Genomic DNA, 20,033 nt, shown 5'->3' with positions numbered 1-20,033 from the left:
TTTTTCTTATGTGTATGTTATTATTTAAATAGTAAAAAATGTGTATATGCCATATTATTTGATATATTGATATTTGTCAATGTTGTTTAACTGAAGTATAGCCCTTATCTAATAATATACATTTATTCCCTCATTTTGTGATCTTTTTCATAAATCCTACCCTGCTTTCAAAAAGTTATGTGTGTATAATGTTTATATTTATAAAGTGAATATGGGAAAATCTCAAAAATGATTAAATCTATGTCACTTAAAACAAAATATCCAAGATTACTCTTCATAGTGGCACCAGGGAGTAACTCCAACAATTTGAATTGGTCTGCTATGAGTCATTACAATGCATGCCTTACTTTTAAAGCAACAAAACGTTTTTTCGAACAAGAAGACAAACTAGTACTAGTCACTTTTTTGACAGTACACAATTACTCAAATCAACTATAGTTGTGGGGGTACATACCTATGGGCCTTATCTCACATAACTCTTTGTAAGTAATTTCAGGCCTTTTGTCAATTAGTATTTGCTGTAAGCAAAAACATGTTTTAATTTTTAATCTTGATTTAAATTTTAAGCTTGATTTAAACATTGCTTTTTTGTATGAGGCCAACACCAGCTGTGCAGAAAGGGCTCTGGAGAGTGTTTGTAGCAGGACACACCTGCAGCTCTTCTGTCCTGGAGGCTCCAGGGCAGCCAATATTGCTTCATCAAGTATATTCTTTAGGCCTTTCTGTGAAAGCACAGAACACTTCACATATTCAACATCATTCAGTACATAGGTCAGTTTTTCAACGTTCTCTGGAGTAATAGGCTTCTGTTTGTTCTTGGCAAGTTTCTCAATAACAGGGGAGTTATCTTTGAGATCATTTTGGGTCCCGACAAACAAGAAGTCTTTGGACAGCAGGTACCAGCTTTCCTTTCACGTTTTGAAATGAGAATGGAGAAACGACTGGAAAACAGGCTAGAAATGCATCTGTCTGTGAATAACTCAGTGGTCATACTTTATCATAATTCTTTTGCCCTGCACTATCAAAAAGTCCAAGAGTAGGCACTGACGCTGTGGCCTAGTATCCCATATGGGCATGGATTCGTGTCCAGGCTGTTCTTCTTTTGATATAGTTCTCTGTCTATGGCTTGGGAAAGCAGTGGAAGATAGCCCCAAGTGTTTTGGCCCCTGAATCTGCATGAGAGACCTGGAAGAAATTCGTGGCTCCTGGCTTCAGATCAACCCAGCTGCAGCCCTTGTCACCATTTGGGGCATGAGCCAGCAAATGAAAGACTTTTCTCTGTCTCTCCCTCTCTCTAACTCTGCCTCTCAAATAAATTACAAAAATCTTTTAAAAAATCCAGAAGTATATGGCTCTCCACCAATCATAACTGTGACTGCATAATTGTCAAAAACAGTCTGTACATATTCAGATGGAAATGTTTTAGTTGTTTAGGAAATCAGGAGACATGTTTTAACAACAGCACCATCGTTTGCAGCAATTAATTGTCTGAATTGCATATCCACTGTAAAGATTTCAAATTTGTTGTTGACCTCAGCTTCTCTACCAGGGCCTCATTCTTTTCTTCATGCCAAATCTTTGAAATTTTCTGTGTATTCTACACTTCCTGAACATCCCCGTGTGTAGCAGCCACATTTCAAATGTTTAGTGCAGATTGAGGCATTTTCTAGCACGCTGAGGCTATAAAGAGCTTGAAAAATTTGATGGACAGAGATAGAGCTGATGTGACCGTAGTGCGGTGAGGAAGAAAGTGAGAATAATTGAAGTTAGAGACCAGGCATGCACTTGATCATGCAGAGCCTCAGGGTTTCTATTTCTTTCTCATTGCAAATGAAAGCTGAGCAAATATTTTGAACAATATGTTTCAATGAATGGTTTTATTTGAAAGATTTGTGTATTTATTTGAAAGGCCGAGGGAGAGAGCAATAACGAGAGCAAGAGAGAGAAATCTTCCATCTGCTGGTTCACTATCCATAAGGATAGCAGTGGCCCAGGACTGGGCCACGCCAAAGCCAGGAGACAGGAGCTTCTTAGAAGTCTCCCACGTGGATACTGGGGCCCAAGCACTTGGGCCATCTTCTGCTGCTTTCCCTGGCGCATTAGCTGGGAGCTAGATTGAAAGTGGAGCAGCTGGGACTTGAATCATTGCCCATATGGAATGCTGGTGTCACAGGCAGTGGCTTAACTGGCTGTGTCACAATGCTGGCCCACAATGAATGTTTTAATGAGATATCTGTTGTGGATTCATTTGGAAGCTTTATTTGCTTTGAAGGGAACAGGAGAGGAAACCAAGAGATCAGTTAGAAGTCTGTTGTGATTCACGTGGAGTAATACTGCTGGTCCTGGGGTGGGTGTGGCATAGATAGAAATAAATGGATTTTGGATATGTTTTGGAGGCATCACAAACAGGTTTTGCTGATGGGCTAGCCATGAGGGGAGGTGAAGGAAAGGGAAATAATAATGATTCCTAGGTTTTTCTTTTGGTTAACTGAGTGGTTGATAATTTAATGATTAATATGGGAAAGAGCAGGACAGCAGCAGATTGGGGTCAGTGGGAGGGTGGATAAGCTGTAATGTTTTAGACATGTTGAATTTGGGATTCCATACTCATCTAAGAAATGATATCAATAAGGAAGCTAGTTATATACATCTGATGCATTGAGGATGGTTAAGTCTGGAGATACAGAATTGGTTAGATAATGCATTTTTATTTTTTTTCCCATTTTCAATTTAACTTTTATTTAATGAATATAAATTTCCAAAGTACAGCTTATGGATTACAGTGGCTTCCCCTCCATAACGTCCCTCCCACCCGGAACCCTCCCCTTTCCAACTCCCTCTCCCCTTCCATTCACATCAAGATTCATTTTCGATTCTCTTTATATACAGAAGATCAGTTTAGCATACATTAAGTAAAGATTTCAACAGTTTTCTCCCACAGAGAAACATAAAGTGAAAAATACTGTTTGAGTACTAGTTATAGCATTAAATCTCAATGTACAACACACTAAGGACAAAAATCCTACATGAGGAGTAAGTGCACAGTGACTCCTGTTGTTGACTTAACAAATTGACACTCTTGTTTATGGCATCAGTAATCACCCTAGGCTCTTGTCATGAGCTGCCAAGGCTATGGAAGCCCCCTGAGTTCACCGACTCTGATCATATTTGGACAAGGCTATGGTCAAAGTGGAAGTTCTCTCCTCCCTTCAGAGAAAGGTACCTCCTTCTTTGATGACCCCATTCTTTCCACTGGGATCACACTTACAGAGATCTTTAATTTAGGTTTTTTTTTTTTTCCCCAGAGTGTCTTGGCTTTCCATGCCTGAAATACTCTCATGGGCTTTTCAGCCGGATCCGCATGCCTTAAGGGCTGATTCTGAGGCCAGAGTGCTGTTTAGGCCATTTACCATTCTATGGGCCTGCTGTGTATCTCACTTCCCATGTTGGATCATTCTCTCCCTTTTTGATTCTATCAGCTAGTATTTGCAGACACTATTCTTGTTTATGTGCTCCCTTTGGTTCTTAGTCCTATCATTATGATCAATTGTGAACAGAAATTGATCACTGGGACTAGTGAGATGGCATTGGTACATGCCACCTCGATGGGATTGAATTGGAATCCCCTGGTATGTTTCTAACTCTACCGTTTGAGGTAAGTCAGCTTGAGCATGTCCTGAATTGCACATCTCTTCCCTCTCTTATTCCCACTCTTATATTTAACAGCAATCACTTTTCAGTTAAGTTTCAGCACTTAAGAAGAATTGTGTATTGATTACAGTATTCAACCAAAAGTATTAAGTAGAACAAACAAAAAAAAATACTAAGAGGGATAACATATTAAGTTGTTTATCAACAGTCAGGGCGAGGGCTGAAGATGATGCGTTTTTAAAATTTTTTACCGTCTGATAATTTATTTTATGTTAATGTGATTTTAAAGTTTATTGCTTGCATTCTCCACATTGAAGGATATTCTAGATATCTTTTTAAAGTATTTATTTATTTATTTATTTGAAAGTCATAGTTACACAGAGAGAGGGAGTGACAGAGAGATCTTCCATCTGTTGGTTCACTCCCCAAGTGCTGCAATGACTGGGGATGGGCCAGGCTGAAGCCAAGATTCAGGAGCTTCTTCTGGGTCTCACACATTGGTTCAGGAGTCTAAGCACTTGGGCCATCCTCCACTGCTTTCACAGACTCATTAGTGGGGAGCTGGATTAGAAGTGGAGCAGCTGTGACTTGAACTGGTGCCCTTATGGGATGCTGGTGTCACAGGTGTTGGCTTTTACCTGGTACACAAAAATGCTGGCCCCCCTCATTTTTTTAAGATTTATTTATTTTAAAGGCAAAGTTACAGAGAGAGGGAGAGACAGAGATAGAGAGAGAAAGAAAATCAGTGAGATAGTGCTTCCATCTGCTGGTTCACTCCCCAAATAGTCACAACCACCTGGGCTGGGCCAGGACAAAGCCAGGAGTTAGGAGCGTCATCCTGGTCTCTGCTGTGGGTACAGAGCTCAAGAACTTGGGCCATTTTCTGCTGCTTTCTCAGGTGCATTAGGAGAGACCTGGATCAGAAGTGGAAAAGCTGGGACTTGAATTGATGCCAATATGGGATGCCAGCATTGCAGATGGCGTCTTATCCTGCTGTGCCACAACACTGCCCTCATTAATGTGATATTAATAGAAACAGAACAGATGGCATGTAGTTCATAGATAAAATTCTAAGGATATAATGTATTCTGTTCTTTGCCCCCCCCCCCCCCCCGCCAACCCCATGATTTTTGAATCTGTGGGGCTGGATGAGATCTCCTACTGAGAAAGAAAGGAAGCGAGATCTGAGTTTTGTGGCCCTCGATCATTTAGTAGTCAAACTGAAGGAGAGGAGCCAACAAAGCAAGCAGAAGAAACAATCAGTAAGGTAGCAGATAAATCATAGAAGTTGTGTCCATGGATTCAATAGAGGGAACTGTGTCACAGAGGAAATAGCTGACTCTGCCTAATACTATTAAGTTTTCCAGAAAGATGAAGATAGAAAAATTTCCACTGGCTTCATCACAGCTGTGTGAATAGTTAACCTGTTTTGACAGGTGGTAATACTCAGGTGTAGAAGTGTGGAGGCAAATGCAACTGAGGATACATGTTAGGTGGTGGGAAACAGTTATAAAGGCAGAGGGAGATGGAAATAACAGGAGGAAGAATGAGAGGACTTGAAAACACAGTACTAACAGCACCATTGGAAGAAACTAGTACAATTTTAGCTCGTTTGACATCAGTTCCTACTCAGCACCCACTAGCTATTTCACTACCACAGTTTGTCAAACTGTTTCCCATCCTGCTCCCAGGAGATAACTTTGGAGCCGCTCAGTCTATCTAAGATCAGATCACTCAGACCAGACTTATATCTGACAACTCTCCAAAAAATTAATGCTGTCATTAAAAAGTTTTTAAAGATTTATTTATTTATTTTGAAACTAAGAGTTACAAAGAGAGAAGGAGAGAGAGAGATAGAGAAATCTTTCATCTGTTGGTGCACTCCCTGGATGACCATAAGGACCAGTGCAGGGTCAGGCCAAAGCCAGGAGTCAGGAGCTTCTTACGAGTCTCCCATGTGGGTGCAGGGATCCAAACACTTGGGCAATCTTGTACTGCTTTTCCTAGGCCATTAGCAGGGAGCTGGATAGGAAGAGTAGCAGCCAGGGCACAAACTGAGGCCCGTGTGGGATGGCCGGTATCACAGGTGCCACAGCATCTCACCATCATTAAAATTTTATTAGTACAAAGACAAGGTACAGATTGAATTTCAGGCAGTGATTTTGCTCATCCAAAGGAAAAACATTTCCTTCCCTGAGGAATCCTCATGGTGACAAATGAAAACTCAATCTTTGGGAAGTATTACTTGTTCTGAACACTAATGAAAACAGGTGACCTTCCAAATTCTGAACTCTTACTTGATATAAATGTTGTAGGAAATAAACATATGCATTCCATCAAATGGATCAGTCATCTGGTACTGTCAGGTCAGATAGGATATTTTTTTTAAAGTGCAACTTTAGGCTGGCGTCATGGCTCAGTAGGCTAATCCTCCACTTATGGCGCCGGCACCCCGGGTTCCACTCCCGGTCGGGGCGCCGGATTCTGTCCCGGTTGCTCCTCTTCCAGTCCAGCTCTCTGCTGTGGCCCGGGAGTGCAGTGGAGGATGGCCCAAGTGCTTGGGCCCTGCATCCTGATGGGAGACCAGGAGAAGCACCTGGCTCCTGGCCAGGAAGACTTTTCTCTCTGTCTCTCTCTCTCTCTCTCACTGTCCACTTTGCCTATCAAAAAAAATAAATAAAGTGCAACTTTAATAGATAAAATATGACCACTAAAGTTATAAGATCCAAAATTTAAGTTTTCAGTTGTTCTTCCAAAATTGTAAAAGTTTAGATCCAAAAAGAAACCCTGAGGAACTTAATAATTTATGGGAAAACAGAGAGAGGGAAAACATCTCTTAGAAAACCTCTGGAAGAGCCTTATATTTTTACATTCACTAAAACAAAGTAATAGACTACTCTAAATAAAGCCCATACCAGTGACACTTTACAGGCCTTCAATTAGTAAGAAATGATACTGTATCATGAACTTTTATTCACTATCACTTATTGGGTAGATTCTGAGACTCTCTCTTGATTACAGTTTCCTGAGATGTTGGTTTTTCTTTGTTGCAGATAGCCACCCCAGGTAGGATAATTTTTTTTTTAAATGTAAGGACTTTAATGTTTTGTAATATATAATTAAATTAGCCTGGGTTTCCTGAGTTACCTGATAATTTCTTCCAATAGCTAGAACATCATGAAATGGAGATAATGGTTTACTAATCTTCCTACTTTTTATTTTAGTACTCTCTCTAGCTCTAAAATGCTGAAACAATCAAAGTAGCATTGAGTCATAATTCATTAATTTGATATTAGAATTGCACTCCGTATTTCACCAAATTTTTAACCTTCATCTTTAGCCTATACATAATAACAATTGCTAATGTTTATTTATTATCTACTATGCTCATATGTTAGACATCACTAAATATTTGTGACTTACCCAGATCTCACGGCAACTTTGTATGAATATATTTATGTACTGTTAATGCCTCCACATGACAAATGAAGAAATTGAGATACAGTCAAGTTCACCAAACTTGACTAAAATTGTAGTGGTTATCAAGTGGCAGCAACAGGATTTGAATCCGTGCAGTTGAACTCAGCCTGCACTTTTGACTACTGTGCTACACTGCCCTTCTGTGTTCTCTATGAGTCTAATTATCATATTGTCACATAGATAGGGAAGACATTACCATTGTTTTTATCTTACAGATGGTGCAGCTGAGGCTCAGTGAGGCAGATATAAAACTTACTGCAGGTCTTTTGATACTGAATTCTGGGTTTGTTCTATGACACTACCTCTCACATACATAGTGATGTACTTTTGTTGAGTAGATACTGTGCTGAGTACTGTAAGGACATAATCTTTCGATGGTATATGATTTCTGCCCTCAGGGAGTATTTTGAAATGTGCCTAATGTGGATTTGGAACTTGTTACAAGTTTTACATCTGCACCTTCTCCATGACAATCCCCTGCAGCAACCTTCTGACACTGCTTCCATAGGAAAAAGCATAAAATAATATCTAAGTTAAAAAAGTAAAAAATAATATCTATTTTTAACCCTATTTCTGAGCTGAATTTCTTTGTTCTGATCATCATTATAATGGCGTTAATCTCTCTGAGGACTACAATGCTCAGGCTATGGAAGGAGTTCCAGGTTTTTGGAATGAGTGAATTTTGAGACGCTTGGATTCCTTTGATAATTAAGTTGCCTGAGCAATGGAAGTTATTAATATCAGAACATGAACGCCAATAATAATCATTTTATGTGTCATAAATTCAGGAAAAGGGATAATAATGACAACAAATGTGGTTGATAATTTACCTTCTTTATGCTCAGACATCACATTGTAGGAAAATAAAGAACTATCCCTCCTAGAAAGGCATATTTGTAGATTTATGAGGGATAAGACTTCTGAATGTTGGGCATACCCACATATTTTTCAGATTAAAAAGTTAAAGCTCACATGGTAGATGCTCTGTGGAAATTTTTAGTATGATGAAATGGGATGAAGGTAGAAAGCATTGTTTCTTGTTGCAGTTTCCATAATTTATTATAAACTTGAATAAATTAACTTAATGTCTTTGAGTCTTAGTTATTCACCTCTATAATGAGGATTCAATTACACAGATATTCAACAACATAAGGTACGAAAAAACATGGCTCAGCCTCAGGTTGGAGCAGGTGTTGGGAACCCTTGCGAGGGGAAACTGGCACGAGGCCCCAGTGGTTTCTTTCAGTGTGGTCTCCTGAAGTCCTCAAAGTAGTTAAAGGGACTCTTGTGAATTCATAGACACAAGAATGGAAACAGCTCAATGCTGTTATTGAAGTTAAGAGTAAGAGTGTGATAGCACTCTGATAACAAGCTGAGGAATGTAAGATGGTGGGGGGATGAGCAGAGACTCGTTAATAGATACAATGTTACAGTTTGGTAGGAGTAGTAAGTTCTGATGTTCTATGGCACAGTAAAATGAATATAAACTATAATAGACTGTATATCTCAAAATAGCTTGAAGAGATGATTTTGAATTGACTCACCATAAACAAATTATATAATTTAAAGTGATGGAGCTGGCATCGTGGCTCACTAGGCTAATCCTCCGCCTAGCGGCGCCGGCACACCGGGTTCTAGTCCCGGTCGGGGCGCTGGATTCTGTCCCGGTTACCCCTCTTCCAGGCCAGCTCTCTGCTGTGGCCAGGGAGTACAGTGGAGGATGGCCCAAGCGCTTGGGCCCTGCACCCCGTGGGAGACCAGGAGAAGTACCTGGCTCCTGCCATCGGATCAGCGCGGTGTGCCAGCCGCAGCGCGCCGGCCGTGGCGGCCATTGGAGGGTGAACCAACGGCAAAGGAAGACCTTTCTCTCTGTCTCTCTCTCTCACTGTCCACTCTGCCTGTCAAACAAAAAAAAAATAAAGTGATGGTTTTGTGGTGTTACAGGTTAGGCTGCCACTTACAAAGCCCGCATTCAATACAAAAGTAATGGTTTGAGGTCAGGCTATTCTGCCTCAATTTCAATTTCCTGCTAATGCACCTGGGAAGACAGTCTGTAATTGTCCAAGTACTTGTACCACTGTCACCCCTGTAGGAGACCTGAGTGGAGTTACTGATTCCTGACTTCATCCTGGTTTGGCCTTTGTTGTTGAGGCCATTTGGGAAGTGACTAGCAGGTCTCTTTTTCTCTTTCTCTCCCTTTCTGCTTCTTTCTCTGTCATTCTGCTTTACAGATAAATTAATATTTTAAAAATTGAAGGTGAGGCATATGCTAATTACCCTAGTTTGATCATTAAAATGTATATGCAAACTGAAAATTACATGAATAGTTATAAATATTATATTTCAATCAAAAAATAAAAATAAATGATAACCTGGGAATTTCCACTTTATTCACATAACGTTTTATTCTTTTATTTGTTTTTTATATTTTATTTAAGATATACAAACTTCATGCATTCCCTATATACATATTTAGGGATATAGTGATTCTTCCTACCCTACCCTCCTTTCTACCAGCACTCCTACATTTCTTCACCCTCCCTCTCCTAATTTCATTCTTGTTTTATACTAAGATCTATTTTCTTTTTTTAAATATTTTTTAACTTTTATTTAATGAATATAAATTTCCAACGTACAGCTTATGGATTACAGTGGCTTCCCCCCTATAACGTCCCTCCCACCCGCAACCCTCCCCTTTCCCACTCCCTCTCCCCTTCCATTCACATCAAGATTAATTTTCAATTCTCTTTATATACAGAAGATCAGTTTAGCATACATTAAGTAAAGATTTCAACAGTTTGCTCCCACACAGAAACATAAAGTGAAAAATAATAGATGATTTTTTAAATGATGATGAAATCAGATCAGACCTATTGTCATGTTTAATCCCAGTGAGAGTCAAGTTGGGAATTGATAATTTCTTTTTCTTTTTTCTTTTTTCTTTTTTTTTTTTACAGAAGATCAGTTTAGTATACATTAAGTAAAGATTTCAACTGTTTGCACCCCCATAGAAACACAAAGTGAAATATACTCATTATAGCATCAAATCTCAATGTACAGCACATTAAGGACAGAGATCCTACATGAGGAGTAAGTGCACAGTGACTCCTGTTGTTGACTTTACAAATTGACACTCCTGTTTATGGCATCAGTAATCTCCCTATGCTCCAGTCATGAGTTTCCAAGGCTGTGGAAGCCTTTTGAGTTCACCGACTCTTATCTTGTTTAGACAAGGTCATAGTCAAAGTGGAGATTTTCTCCTCCCTTCAGAGAAAGGTACCTCCTTCTTTGAAGACCTGTTCTTTCCACTGGGATCTCACTCACAGAGAACTAAGATCTATTTTCAATTAACTCCATATACATAAGATTACCCTACATTAAGTAAAGAGTTCAGCAAATAGTATGAAAAAATAAAAATTGTTCCTCAACAGTTGAGATGAGGGCTCTTCAAACTCATTGCTTCTAAAAGTGGCAATATCACTTCTATAGGTTACATTTTAGATACTCAATTGGTTACCACAGATCAAGGAGAACATATGGTATTTGTCTTTTTGGAACTGGCTTATTTCGCTAAGTATAATGGTTTCCAATTCCATCAGTTTTGTTGTACAGGAAATTATTTCAATTTTTACCACTGTGTAGTATTCCATGGTGTACATATACCATAACTTTCTTATCCAGTCTTCAGTTGACAGATATCTGGGTTGATTCCATACTTCTGAATTCAGCTGCGATAATATAGAGGTACAGATGTCTTGGTCATATGGTAGGTCTGTATTTAGATTTCTGAGGTATATACTTACTGTCCTTAAAAGTGGCTGTACCAGGTTACATTCCCACCAACAGTGGATTAGGGTACCCATCACTCACATCCTCACACCATTTGTAGTTTGTTGATTTCTGTATGAAAGCCATTCTAACTGATGTGAGGTGAAACCTCATTGTGGTTTTGATTTGAATTTTCCTGGTGCCTAATGATCCTGAGATTTTTTTCAAGTGTCTGTTGGCCATTTGGATTTCCTCTTTTGAAAAATGCCTGTTGTTGTCCTTTGATCGTTTCTTAACTGAATGATATGTTTTGTTGTTGTTTAATTTCTGGAGTTCTTTATACATTTTGTATATTAATGCCTTATCAGTTGCACAGTTTGCAAATATTTTCTCCTATTTTGTTGGTTGCCTCTTAACTTTGCTGAGTGTTTCTTTTGCAGTGCAGAAGCTTCTCAATTTGATGTAATTCCATTGTCAGTTTTTGCTTTGATTCCATGTGCTTTTGGGCGATATCCAAGAAGTCTTTGCCTATGCCAATGTCTTGCAGGTTTTCCAAAATGTTCTCTAATAATTTGATGGTATTGAGTTATATATTTAGGTCTTCCATCTATTTTGAGTGAATATTTTTGTAAGATGCAAGGTAGAGGTCTTGCTTCATACTTCTGCATGTGGAGATCCAGTTTTCAAGCACCATTTGTTGAAGAGCCTATCCTTACTCCAGAGATTTGTTTTGGCTCCTCTGTCCAAGATAAGTTGGTTGTACATGTGTGGATTGATTTATGGAGTTTTTATTCAGTTCCATTATTCTATCCACATTTTTTTGTTCCAGGACCAAGCTGATTTGATTATAACTGCTCTGTAGTAAGTCTTCAAATCTTGTACTGTGATGCCTCCAGCTTTGTTTTTGCTGTATAAAATTGCTTTAGCTATTCAGGTTCTCCTGTGTTTCCATATGAATTTCAGAAGCATTTTTTCTATATATGAGAAGAATGTCATTGGTGTTTTGATAGGTACTGCGAGGAATCTGTAAATTGTATTTGGTAGTATGGAAATTTTGATATTATTGATTCTTCTGATCTAGGAAACATGAAATATTTTTCCATTTTTTGTATCTTTTTCTATTTATTTAATGTTTTGTAATTTTCATTGTTGTTCTTGGTTACATTTTCCAAGGTATTTCTTTTGTAGCTATTGTGATTGGGATTGATCACAGAAGTTCTTTCTCAGCTGTGGCATTATCTGTGTATACAAGGCCTATTGATTTTTGTGTGTTAACTTTATATCCTGCTACTTTACCAAACTCCTTTTTTTTGAGTTCCAATAGTCTCTTAGTGGATTCCTTTGGATCCCTGTATATAGAAGAATGTCACCTCAAATATGGATAGGTTTACAATTTGTATCCCTTTGATTCATTTCTTTTGCTTGCCTAATGGCTCTGGCTAAATTGTCCAGGACTATTTTGAATAGTAATTATAAGAGTGGGCATCCTTGTCTGGTTCTGCATGTTAGTGGAAATGCTTCCAACTCGTCCCCATTCAATAAGCTGCTGACTGTGGCTTTGCCATAAATTCCCTTGATCGTGTTGAGGAATATTCCTCTATACCCAATTTGTGTAAGGTTTTCATCATGGGAGGCTGTTGTATTTTATCAAGTTCTTTCTCTGTATCTCTTGATCCAATCACATGGTTTTTTTTCTTCAGTCAGTTTATTTGATGTAACACATTTATTGTTTTTAACTTTTATTTAATGAATATAAATTTTCAAAGTACAGCTTATGGATTACCATGGCTTCAGCCCCCCAAAACTTCTCTCCCACCTGCAACCGTCTCCTCTCCTGCTCCCTCTCCCATTCCATTCACATCAAGATTCCTTTTCAATTTTCTTTATATACAGAAGATCAGTTTAGCATATATTAAGTAAAGATTTCAACAGTTTGCACCCACATAGAAACACAAAGTGTAAAATACTGTTTCAGTACTAGTTATAGCATTAAATCACAATGTACAGCACATTAAGGACAGAGATCCTAGATGAGGAGTAAGTGCACAGTGACTCCTGTTGTTGACTTAACAATTTGACACTCGTGTTTATGGCGTCAGTAATCACCCTAGGCTCTTGTCAAGAGTTTCCAAGGCTATGGAGGCCTTTTGAGTTCGCCAACTCTGATCTTATTCCGACAGTGTCATAGTCAAAGTGGAGATTTTCTTCTCCCTTCAGAGAAAGGTACCTCCTTCTTTGAAGACCTGTTCTTTCCACTGGGATCTCATTCGCAGAGATCTTTCATATAGATTTTATTGTTGTTGTTATTTTTCTGAGTGTCTTGGCTTTCCATGCCTAAAATACTCTCATGGGCTCTTCAGCCAGATCTGAATGCCTTAAAGGCTGATTTTGAGGCCAGAGTGCCGTTTAGGACATCTGCCGTAACACTATTGATTTGTGAATGTTGAATCATCCCTGCATCACAGGCATAAATTCCACTTGGTCTGGGCGAATGATCTTTCTGATGTGTTGCTGGAGTTTATTGGCTAGTATTTTGTTGAGTATTATCAGGGAAATTGGTCTATATTTCTCTTTCTCTGCTCTTTTTTGCTTTAGACATTAAGGAGATGCTAGATATTAGAAGGAGTTTGGGTGGATTCCTTTCCTTACATTTCTTTTGAATAGCTTGAGAAGCATTGTAATTAGTTCTTTAAATGTTTTGTAGAAATTCACCAGTGAATCCATCAAGTCCTGAGCTTTTTTGTTGTTTTTGGCCAGGGTGGGGGAGACGGAGAGTCTTTATTACCAATTTAAGCTCCATCTTGTTCTGTTTAGGTTTTTTGTTTCGTCATGACTCAATTTTGGTAGATTGTTAGATTATAAGTGTCCAAGAATCTATTTCTTTTAGCTTTCCCATTTTATTTGCATACAGCTCTTTTTAGTACTTCCTTATGATTCTTTTTATTTCTGTGTTATCTCTTGTAATGCTTCCTTTTTTATCTCTCATTTTATTGTTTTGGGTCTTCTCCCTCTATTTTTGTAAGTCGGGCTAATGATGTATCAATTTTGTTTATTTTTTCAAAAAAAGCAGCTCTTTGTTTCACTGATCTTTTGTATTTTTTGAATTTTATTTATTTCTTCTTTGATTTTAATTGCTTAATTTCTCCTGTGAATTTGGGGTTGTTTTTCTAGATCCTTGAGGTGCATTTAGCTCATTTATTCAGTGCCTTTCTAATTTCTTGATGTGGGTATGAGTTATTATAAATTTACCTCTTAACAATGCTTTTGCTATATCCCATAAGTTTTGTTATGTTGTATTATCTTCATTCGTTTCTTGAATTTTTTTGGATTCTTCTGTGATCCACTGTTCATTCAAGAGCATGTTGTTCAGTCTCCACATGTTTACATATGATCTAGATTCTTGAGTTGTTGATTTCCAGCTTCATTTCATTGTGATCAGAGAAGAAGTATGGTATGATTGATTTTGTTGAACTTGCTGACTCTTGCTTTACGGCCAGCATGCTGTCTATTCTAAAGAAAGTTCCAGGGACTGGTGAGAAGGTTTGTTTTGCAACTGTAGGATGAAAAGGTCTGTAGATATCTGTTAGGTACATTTGGTCTATAGTGTCAGTTAACTCTGTTGTTTCCTTGCTAATTTTCTGTCAGGTTGATCTGTCCATTGCTGAAAGTGGGATGTTGAAGTCCCCCATTACTATTGCATTGGGGTCTATGTCTCCCTTTAGATTCACTAACCTTTCTTTTAAATAACCAGATGCCCTGGAATTGTGTGCATATATGTTATTATTGTCACATCTTCCTGTTGAATTGATCCATAATGTCCTTCTTTGTCTCTTTTAACATTTTTTTTTGTGTTACAAACTATTTTTTCCTGAATTTAGGATGGCTATTCCAGCTCTTTTTTGGTTTTCATTAACATGGAGTATCTTTTTCCATACTTTCACTCTGTCTGCATGGATCTTTCATGATGAGATGTGTTTTTTGTTGGCAGCAAATAGATTGTTCTTGTTTTTTAATCCATTTGGCCATTCTCTTTCTTTTAACTGGAGAGTTGACGCCATTTACACTCAAGGTGACTATTGATAAGTAATTACTTGGCTCTGCTATTTTTCCATAGATATTCCTATTGTTTACTTTGGATTTCCTTTATTACTTTTACTGGAAGATTTTCTGATTTTACGATCTTTCACACTGTTGGCCACGTTTCTGTGTTTCTGTGTGTAGCATAGCCTTGGGCATCTTTATATAAGGCTGGAGTAGTAGTGACAAATTCTTTCGGTATATGCTTGTTATACAAAGTCTTTATTTTCATTCATTCATAAATGAGAGCTTTGCAGGGTACTGTATTCTGGGGTTGACAGCTTTTTCCATTAAGCTTTGGATTATGTATTGCTATTCTCTCCTAGCCTGTAGGGTTTCTGATGAGAAGTCATCTGTGAGTCTTATTGGAAATCTTCTGAAAGGAATTTGGTATTTCTGTCATGTACATTTTAGAATATTTTCTTTATGCTTTACTTTTGAAAGTTTGACTATAGTATTTCGTGGTGAATATCTTTTCTGGTCATATCTATTAGGAGTTCTGTGTGTTTCCTCTAATTGTACATCCATTTCTTTCTCCAAATTAGGGAAATTTTCTGTAATTATTTCACTAAATATACTTTCTAATCCATTATATCTTTCCACTCCTAAGACTCATATGTTGTGTCGTTTGATAGTTTCCCATAAATCTTCAACCCCATTTTTAAGTTTTCTTATTTTTTCTTCCTTTTCTTGGTCTGATTGTAAAATTTGCAGAGATTTGTCTTCTAACTCAGATATTCTTTCTTCTGCCTCATGGAGTATATTGTTAAGGCTTTCCACTGCATTTTTTATTTGATATTGAATTCAATTCTTCCTTTCTAATGTTTCCTTTTGATTTCTCCTTAAAATCTCAATTTCCTAGAAACAATTTTCATTCATGTCATATAGGGATTTAATTTGTGGATTTGCTTCTGATTTCTTTTTTTTACATCTATTTTTTATTGAATGGTGGAGTTACATAGAGATAGAGCCAAAGGCAGAGGCAGAGGCAGAGGCAGAAAGAGAGAGAGAAGTCTTCTACCAGCTGGTTCACTCCCCAAATTGCTGATATGGCTGGGGCTGGGCCAATGGGTGCAGGAGCCCATGGCCTTGGGCCATCTTCTACTGCTATCCCAGGCCATAACAGAGAGCTGGATCAGAAGTGGAGCATCTGGCTATTGAACTGGCACTCATATGGGATGCCAGCGCTGCAGTCAGTGTCTTTACCCACTACACCACAGCACTGGCCCCTCTGATTACTTATGAGTAATCCTATGATGAATTTTTTGAGTTCCATTTCCAGCATTTCGTCTGTCTCTTCATCTTTACATTCCAGTATTGAATTATTGTGTTCTTTTGGGGGCATTCTGTTGTCTTACTTATTCTTGTTTCTTGAATCGCTGCATTTATTTTTAGGCTTTTGTGAAGTTACTTGTTTTTTTTTTTTTAAGTTTTTGACAGGCAGAGTGGACAGTGAGAGAGAGAGACACAGAGAAAAGTCTTCCTTTGCCCTTGGTTCACCCTCCAATGGCTGCTGCGTCTGGTGCACCACGGCCAGTGCACAGCGCTGATCTGAATCCAGGAGCCAGGTGCTTCTCCCGGTCTCCCATTTGGGTGCAGGGCCCAAGGACTTGGGCCATCCTCCTCTGCACTCCCGGGCCATAGCGAGAGCTGGCCTGGAAGAGGGGCAACCGGGACAGAATCTGGCGCCCTGACCAGGACTAGAACCCGATGTGCCAGCGCCGCAAGGTGGAGGATTAGCCTAGTGAGCCGCGGCACCCGTCAACTTGTTGTTTTTCTTTTTCCTTTGATTGCTTTTATGTTTGGACTATTCCTCTGTAAATTAGTGGAGTGTCTGCTCTTTCAGTGAATACCGAAAACTGTGTGCTGTATGTGGCCAGTGAGCTCTGTTCCCTGCTCCAGAGTGAGGGGAGTGACACCTACATTGGGCATGGTATATCTCCTCTTTTTTTTTTTTTTTCCAGAGGGAAGGTTTTGATCAGCTCTTTTTGTGTAGCCTCATGCTTACCTCTTATTCTCCAAGGAGACCTGGGTGCTAGTCCCAGTGAGTGCAATTCATCACTGCCGCCACAAGAACCACGTGAAGGAACTGTGCAGTCTTCCGTGTGAGCACTGATCACTTATCAATGACCCACCTCAGGCAATCAGGGAGCCCTGAGCATTTGGAGCCAACCAGTGACTATTCAGAGATCCAGCCACACCCTGTACCCTCTCGTGCAGCAATGTTTCCACTGTTCCAGCACACAAGGCTCCCACAGTCTTGTATTACCAAAGATCCACTCTGCCCTTCCAGACCTTCCTGACCATAGATTGGTGGAGATGCTGCTGGAACTAGCTGCCTGTGTGTACTCCACCCAGGCAGTCTAAGCCCTAGAGCCTGTGATGTGCTCGGAGTTTGGAAGAACCTCACAGTCCTTCTTGGGCACCCAATTCCCTGTTAGTCCTCCCAGCCAGACTCAGATGTCTCCTCTCTGCTGGTTACTGGACACACAGACACTAGCTGGAACAGCTGTTACAGATGTCCAAAATGATCCCTGCCCTCTCAACTAGTTGCAGGGTACTGTTGTTGGGGCATCAGAGAAAGAGAAATGTGCACCTTTCCCCCCTCTAGTTGACAGGCACACTGTCCCCCACAGGGCTCCAGGCTAGACTCATGCCATGCTGTCCCTGCAGCTTTATCACCAGTGGCTTGGGCTGCTATAGTCTAGTCTCACCTCACTGTCAAAAGCTGGTGCCGAGGCTCTTGGCTGCTGGGGTCTTGGGTCGTGTCCATGCTTGTGCATCCATGCCCTCCATGTTGATACACAGTATCCCTGTTTCTTCCAAAGAGTTGTCACTGCAGTTTTCTCTCTAGCTCATCCCTGAGATTGCACACTTTCCACTATTTTTAGCTATGTTTCTCTGGACTAGAGCAGTAAACTCCCTCCCCATTCTGCCATCTTGGAATCTCTACCCTTCTCTTCACATATAGCTTTTTTTTTTTAATTTTTTTTTTTGACAGGCAGAGTGGACAGTGAGAGAGAGAGAGACAGAGAGAAAGGTCTTCCTTTGCCGTTGGTTCACCCTCCAATGGCCGCCGTGGCCAGCGCGCTGCAGCCGGCGCACCGCGCTGATCCGATGGCAGGAGCCAGGTACTTATCCTGGTCTCCTATGGGGTGCAGGGCCATCCTCCACTGCACTTCCCTGGCCACAGCAGAGAGCTGACCTGGAAGAGGGGCAACCGGGACAGAATCCGGTGCCCCGACCGGGACTAGAACCCGGTGTGCCGGCGCCGCAAGGCGGAGGATTAGCCTAGTGAGCCGCGGCACCGGCCACATATAGCTTTTTAAAGTTATCCTATGAAGATTATTATTGCCTCTGAATTTCTTAATATACACTTATTTTACATCAGATTTTCAAGGTACTAAAATGCAATGGTAGAAAACATAATGCAGTGGGGAAAAAACATGGATTCTCAAGTGATACTGTAGTTCTAGGTTTGAATCTCATTTTCATTATTTCCTAACTTTGTGACCTTAGTGGGCTATTTCACCTCTCGCAGCCTCAATTTGCTTTCAAATAAAAAGTGGGTATTATTAGGATTTTTTTCTAGTTCACAGATTAAATGAAATAAAGTTTTTGTAGCTCACAGATTATATGAAATACAGTATGTAAAATACTTAGCATTGTCCCGATACATTGTTAAAATTCATTAAACATTTGTTGCTATTATTTTGAATGTATATGCTAAATTGGAAAAAAAGGTTACCCCTATATGGTGGGCTTGTGAAGGATTCTGTGGCCTTTTTTATTTCCCCTTGAAATTGGATGATTCACTATTTCAAGTCCCACAAGTCCCTTTCCAAAACTCCATATTCAAAGAACACCTTGAATAAATGAATATCTGTTTGATGCATTAATGAATGAATACAGCCTTGGTAGCTTCATGTATCAGAATGGCCTATGGTAGCAACCAACTATAAATCTAGTTGAAAATCACAAAAGTTTATGTTACCCATGTTACATGTCCATTGCACATATGCAGAAGGGGATTTTTCAAAGTATTGTTGCCACTTAGAGTCATTATGGCATTAGCCCTCATACCATACATTGATAATCACCATGCCAGAAGAAATGAGCTATTGGAGAGATTCTTGATAGTAAGTAAGTGCTGTAGCTTTGGAGCAACCTACATCATTTCCACTCTGAAATTATTTCCAGAATAAATCCCATGGCCTCATTCAATTAAAAGTGAGCAAGGAGGAGAAAGCTTACTATTTGCCTGGAGAAGAGAAGGATCAGAAATATTTGAAGAATAGTATTATTTACCATAGCATCTTATCACTGACTAATGCATCTCCTTTCTTTCTTTAGATTCTGAGCACACTGACTATATTGACCAGCCATGTTTCTGGTATATACTACTGCATAGCTGTAAACAAGGTTGGCATTGATGAAAGAAGTATTCAGTTCTATGTCTCAGGTAAGTTCTGACCTTGACATGATAAAGCAGACAGAGGGGGTCTTGTATTCGAGATTTGTATACACTCTGGAATACTACACAGCATTTAAAAAGATGAAATCCTGTGGTTTGCAACAAAATGGATGCAACGGGAAACTACAATACTTAGTGAAACAAGCCAGTCTGCAAAAGACAAATACTATATATTTTCCCCGATCTGTGGTAACTGATAGAGTACCTGAAAGGTAATCTATAGGAGTGAAATTGACATTTTGAGATGTGGTGATTTTTAACAGCCCTTGTCTCAACTGTTGAGGAACAGTGTTTTTTTCTTCATACTATTTGTTGGACTCTTTACTTAGTGCAGGGTTAATCTTATGAGTGTAAAATTAACTGAAAATAGATCTTTGTAAAAATTAAGAATGGAAATAGGAGAGGGAGAGAAAGAAGGGTAGGAGCATGGGTGGGAGGGAAGGTAGGGTGGAGAGTGCCACTATGTTCCCTAATCTGTATATAGGAAATGCAGGAAATGTGCATACCTTAAATAAGATTATAAAAGGAGAAAATGTCCATATCCTCAGTTATCCAAACTGTAGGCCTGCAAACATGTCTACGA

At 39.3% G+C, this 20,033-nt stretch overlaps 1 protein-coding gene and 1 pseudogene across 10 annotated transcripts in view; one reads left to right on the top strand and one right to left on the bottom strand.

Annotated features, from left to right (window-relative positions):
* Positions 1-20,033, top strand: part of LOC100358984 (vascular endothelial growth factor receptor kdr-like) — a 299,906-nt gene that overhangs the window by 145,361 nt on the left and 134,512 nt on the right. For all 10 annotated transcript variants that reach the window (XM_051827734.3, XM_089323750.1, XM_089323749.1 and 7 more), the window contains one exon: positions 19,330-19,438. In XM_051827734.3, coding sequence (XP_051683694.3) covers positions 19,330-19,438 — 109 coding nt within the window. The remainder of the gene's footprint in view (positions 1-19,329; positions 19,439-20,033) is intronic.
* Positions 429-17,749, bottom strand: LOC149119619 (cell division control protein 42 homolog pseudogene; annotated as a pseudogene).

This window comes from Oryctolagus cuniculus, chromosome X, assembly GCF_051225735.1.
Source record: "Oryctolagus cuniculus isolate XC-2025 breed Fujian yellow rabbit chromosome X, ASM5122573v1, whole genome shotgun sequence".
Classification (NCBI taxonomy): Eukaryota; Metazoa; Chordata; class Mammalia; order Lagomorpha; family Leporidae; genus Oryctolagus; species Oryctolagus cuniculus.
The sequence above is the reverse complement of the archived record's forward strand: the minus strand, read 5'-3'. Positions and strand labels throughout refer to the sequence as shown.